Source organism: Pygoscelis adeliae, unplaced genomic scaffold (genome assembly GCF_000699105.1).
Source record: "Pygoscelis adeliae isolate BGI_AS28 unplaced genomic scaffold, ASM69910v1 Scaffold272, whole genome shotgun sequence".
NCBI classification, from domain to species: domain Eukaryota; kingdom Metazoa; phylum Chordata; class Aves; order Sphenisciformes; family Spheniscidae; genus Pygoscelis; species Pygoscelis adeliae.
Genome location: NW_008824282.1, coordinates 983,617 through 987,938, shown reverse-complemented (window position 1 = coordinate 987,938; position 4,322 = coordinate 983,617). Strand labels below are relative to the sequence as shown.

At 41.3% G+C, this 4,322-nt stretch overlaps 1 protein-coding gene across 1 annotated transcript in view; it reads left to right on the top strand.

Annotated features, from left to right (window-relative positions):
• Window positions 1–4,322, top strand: part of ADAMTS12 (ADAM metallopeptidase with thrombospondin type 1 motif, 12) — a 175,443-nt gene that overhangs the window by 149,208 nt on the left and 21,913 nt on the right. Inside the window, exon 18 of the mRNA XM_009318458.1 lies at window positions 2,839–3,049. Coding sequence (XP_009316733.1) covers window positions 2,839–3,049 — 211 coding nt within the window. The remainder of the gene's footprint in view (window positions 1–2,838; window positions 3,050–4,322) is intronic.

Genomic DNA, 4,322 nt, shown 5'->3' with positions numbered 1-4,322 from the left:
TGGAACAGGCTGCCCAGGGAAGTGGTTGAGTCACCATCCCTGGAGGTATTTAAAAGGCGGGTAGATGAGGCGCTTAGGGACATGGTTTAGTGGGCATGGTGGTGTTGGGTTGACAGTTGGACTCGATGATCTTAGAGGTCTCTTCCAACCTTGATGATTCTATATTCTGCTGTCCTTGCTTGGCCTTTCTTCCCCTGTGGCTGGGATGCAGCAGTTCAGAAGTCCTCAGTGGGGACCATAAAGAGACAAAAGTGCATGTGCTTCCATGTTAATTTTCTCATGCATAAGTGTTTAAGGCATGTGCATGTACCTTAGAATGGAAATAGGAAAATGCACCATCAAAAACTCCAGTTACTGATAAGAATAAACTTTCAGTCAGAGCAAGTTTTCTGAATTGTGTGGTAAACACTGTGCCGGGCAATTAACTGCTTGGCTCACCTGTACTATCTGTTACCTGCACTGAATGAGGAAGAACTCTATAGAAAAAGTTACGTGACTAAATGTAATTTAAGATTGACCATGAAGGTGCAATAGGATAAAATCTTAATTCTGGGATTTCCTAACTTTGGAGCACCTTACTTTTTTCCATGACTTTTTGAAAATGTTTTGTGTGCAATAGCTAATCACGCACCATTACTGCTGATCAAGACAGGTTCTGTAGTAAGCTCTGATAATTTATTGCTAGGAGTTAGGTATTTAAACCTGTAAACTCCCTCACTCAGAGCCATTTGAAAACAGTGAGGAAAGGGATGTCAGCTTAGCATGTCTGTAGCTTGAAGTATGTGATCTGGTTCCATTAAAATTAATAGGGCAATCCACATACTTCAAGTTGCATTTGTGCTGAAGTGTCGGCAATTTATAAGATACTAGAGATGATAAAATTGTAAAGATGATGCAAGAGATGAAAACAACCCTGAAATGGCTTGATTCAGGTTGTGATATATTTTTCTCTTTTTTTATTGCTGTGTTCCACTGAGGTGCGCTTGCTTTTTTTCTTTAACCACTTGTTAGTTTTCCTTTGTTGTTTGCAGAAGCCTGGAAGAGCAAGAAACAATCCAAAGAAAGGCAGGAGAAGGAGAAAAATAATTTATTCTTTTAGTACAGCAATGTCCAGAGGCCTCACACAGGGTTGTAGTGGCAATGGGCTGCATTCTAGAGCATGTATCAAAACAGTCTGTGCCCCAAAGAGCTTTTAGGGTAATTTAAAAGGAAATGTGGTATGTGTACATAACTAAAGAGAGGAAGGTAGGTGCAGGTACCCCAGAGAAGACCAGATGGTTGCACAAATGAGCTGTGTGCATAGCTTGATTGCTCTGAGTCTTTTTTTTTTTTTTTTTTTAATGATTAGGAATAGATATCAGTGCCTTCCACACTCATTTGCAACTGCACAATAAATTAATCAGGAAACAGAGAAGGAACATGGAAACTACAGAGGAAAGGGGAGAGGTATTGTCAGCAAACTGAAGAAGCCAGAAATGCAGTAAGATGGGAGACAAAGCAAGGGGCAAAAACTTAAAAAACTGGACATTGAACTTCAATGTATTTATCAGAATGGGATTATTTTGCTCTAAGTTCATTGACCTTAAAAGGAAAAAAATACAATAGAATGGTGTTGGTTGTAAGCCAAAACCAATTTTTTCCACCTGTCTAGAAAGGTGTTTTCTAAATACATCCCTGTAAGGCTTTGTCACGACCTACTTCAAAACTCAGGAACAAGTATTATTTTCTAGGAGCTTTTGTGGGTTGGAGTTCACAGCTGGGCCATATTTTTTATACAGCAGCTTGGAGCTATGTTCCTGCCAAGGGCACACTAAACTGGAAGGAAAAAGACGTCTTTTTTTTTTTTTTTTTTTTGAAAAAAATATAAAGGTAAATCTTTGGGCAAATATCACAGTTGATGCCAGTGCTTCTTAAATAGTAGAAACCCCAAAGTTTTTCCCCTCCTTTCTTATCATGGAAGGCAGGTATGCAGATATTTGATCCACTGTGGGTCAGCATGAGAAGAAATAGGTGGATGAAGCTGGAGAAAGGCTAAGGTAAACCAAATATAAAGGGGACGGCTCCTGTCAGTATGGTGTTTTGCAGTGGAAAATACTGCACTAGCGGAAACATTTATCTTTCATTTGGTGGAACATTGCATAGCACGCTACGGAAGACCATCTTTAATCAGGAGAGAGACACATAAGGGGCTCGTTTTTACTTCATGAAGGAACAAAGTACAGAAAAGTCCAGCCTAGTACGGGCCCAGAGACTAGGCCCAGAGGTACAGCACTGCAGGGCACTGGTCCCACGTGGGTGCACACAGCATAGCTCTGACTATCCTGTTTTTTGGGGTTGTGTGCCTTGCTGCTTCCCCTTCTGGAGGTAACGCAGGGCTAGTTTGAGCACTTGTGCAGTACTGGCTGCATAGACATGTGTGAGGGGACCTTCTCCACCTCTGTGCTGTCATTACAGACTCTTCGGTGATTCTCATTTGTTAACTCTTTCTGTACTGAGGTAGCAATAAGCAGACAAACAATAGGATAAATAGATTACTAAACTTGCTAGCAGTTTTTCAAATTTGGATTTGAAAGACCATCTACTCAGTGGATTCTCTCACATTGTAGAAACATAATACTTGGAGCCTACTGCTGTCTGGGAATCAGCATCTTTCCGTGACTGGCTGGTGCTGGAGCACAGGGCAGATGGGAAAACTTGAGTGATCTGGACTTAATATGAAAAGCATATATCTGAACCCAGAATTTAAATTACTGGTTCTTTTTCTTGTAGTCTCTGACCTTTTCCTTAATGTGCTTGTGATGGATTTTTTCTGATGGTTCTTACCCCCCTGGTTTTCAGATGGTGGGCAGGAGAATGGCAGAAATGTTCAACCACATGTGGCCCAACAGGCCAGAAGAAGCGAACTGTTCTTTGCATCCAGACGGTGGGATCTGATGAGCAGGCGCTGGCTGTCACAGAGTGCCAGCACCTGCTTAAACCAAAGACCCAACTGTCATGCAACAGAGATGTGTTGTGCCCGTCTGACTGGACAGTGAGCAACTGGACTGAGGTAAATTCATGTCAACTAATATTGAACATCTTTTTCAAAATGACCTATTATAGTCAGCAGAGAGGACCAATTACCTGCTTTTTTGCCTTTTTTAAAATTTTTTTTTTATTAACATGTCTTCACAAATCCTTTGTGCAGAAGAAGAAAAGCTGCCCTACTTGCTAAAGACCTAAGCAAATGTGTGTTAACTGTTTCTAGGGGTTTGGCTTGCTGAGCTTTTGGGACTGTAGAACAGAGCGTGCTTGTGTGCTAAAAATCTGCGTAATACTCATTACTGCTGTGGACCAGATGGGGGGAGGCTCTGTGTCATGTCTGTAGGCCTACAAAGAAGCATTTTTACATTCTTTACATTCATATCTCTTGCATTCATAACTCTGCTGTTTTTGCCACAGTATGCAAGCTTTTCACTTCTAGTATTAATCGGAAGCCCTAACAAACACTAGAACAACTGTGTATCCTTCAAGAGTTAATTAAATATTGTGCAGTTGTTTCACTGTCAGCTGATGAACTGCAGAATGTGAGGTCATCAAAATGATGACTGCAGCATACTAAATTGGTTTATACTGCAACTTATTCTGCAATGTTTGTTAGTATTAGTAGGGAGCACTCATTTGATGTGTTTTGTCATAGGTTGTAATCTGTGGAAGGACCTCACACTTTGTAGCTTTCTTTAGATTAGGATGCTGGTATCTACAGGTGTTTCACAACTTGAAGGCAAGGAATGTTCAGGGTCCCCAACATGTGGAGCAGTCTACTTCTCCATGAAAACTAAAAATGCACTAAGATATTTCTTCTGGAGTGGGGAGAAGTAGGTTTTGAGTCACATGACATTTTAAAATTATTTTATTCTGATTCTGTGCAACTTGCACATGGTTCACCTCACAAGTACGCAGTTTAGCTATCAGTGTAGCTGACAATCATGACAACATATGCACAACAAATATTTTCCATTTCAGGTGTCAATAAAAATGAAGTTTACTAAGTTTTTCGAAACTTCCAAGACCAATGATCTGGATGCAGGAGTTGAATGCACCATTAGCAAGTTTGTTGATGATACCAAACTGGGAGGTGCTCTTGACTCTCTTGAGGGACAAGAGGCCTTGCAGAGGGATCTAGATAGACTGGAGCACTGGGCAATCATCAATGGCATGAAATCTAACAAGAACAAACACCGGATTCTGCACCTGGGATGGAGTAATGCCGGGCACGAGTATAGATTGGGAGAGGAGTGGCTGGAGAGCAGCCCTGCAGAAAGGGATCTGGGGGTGCTGGT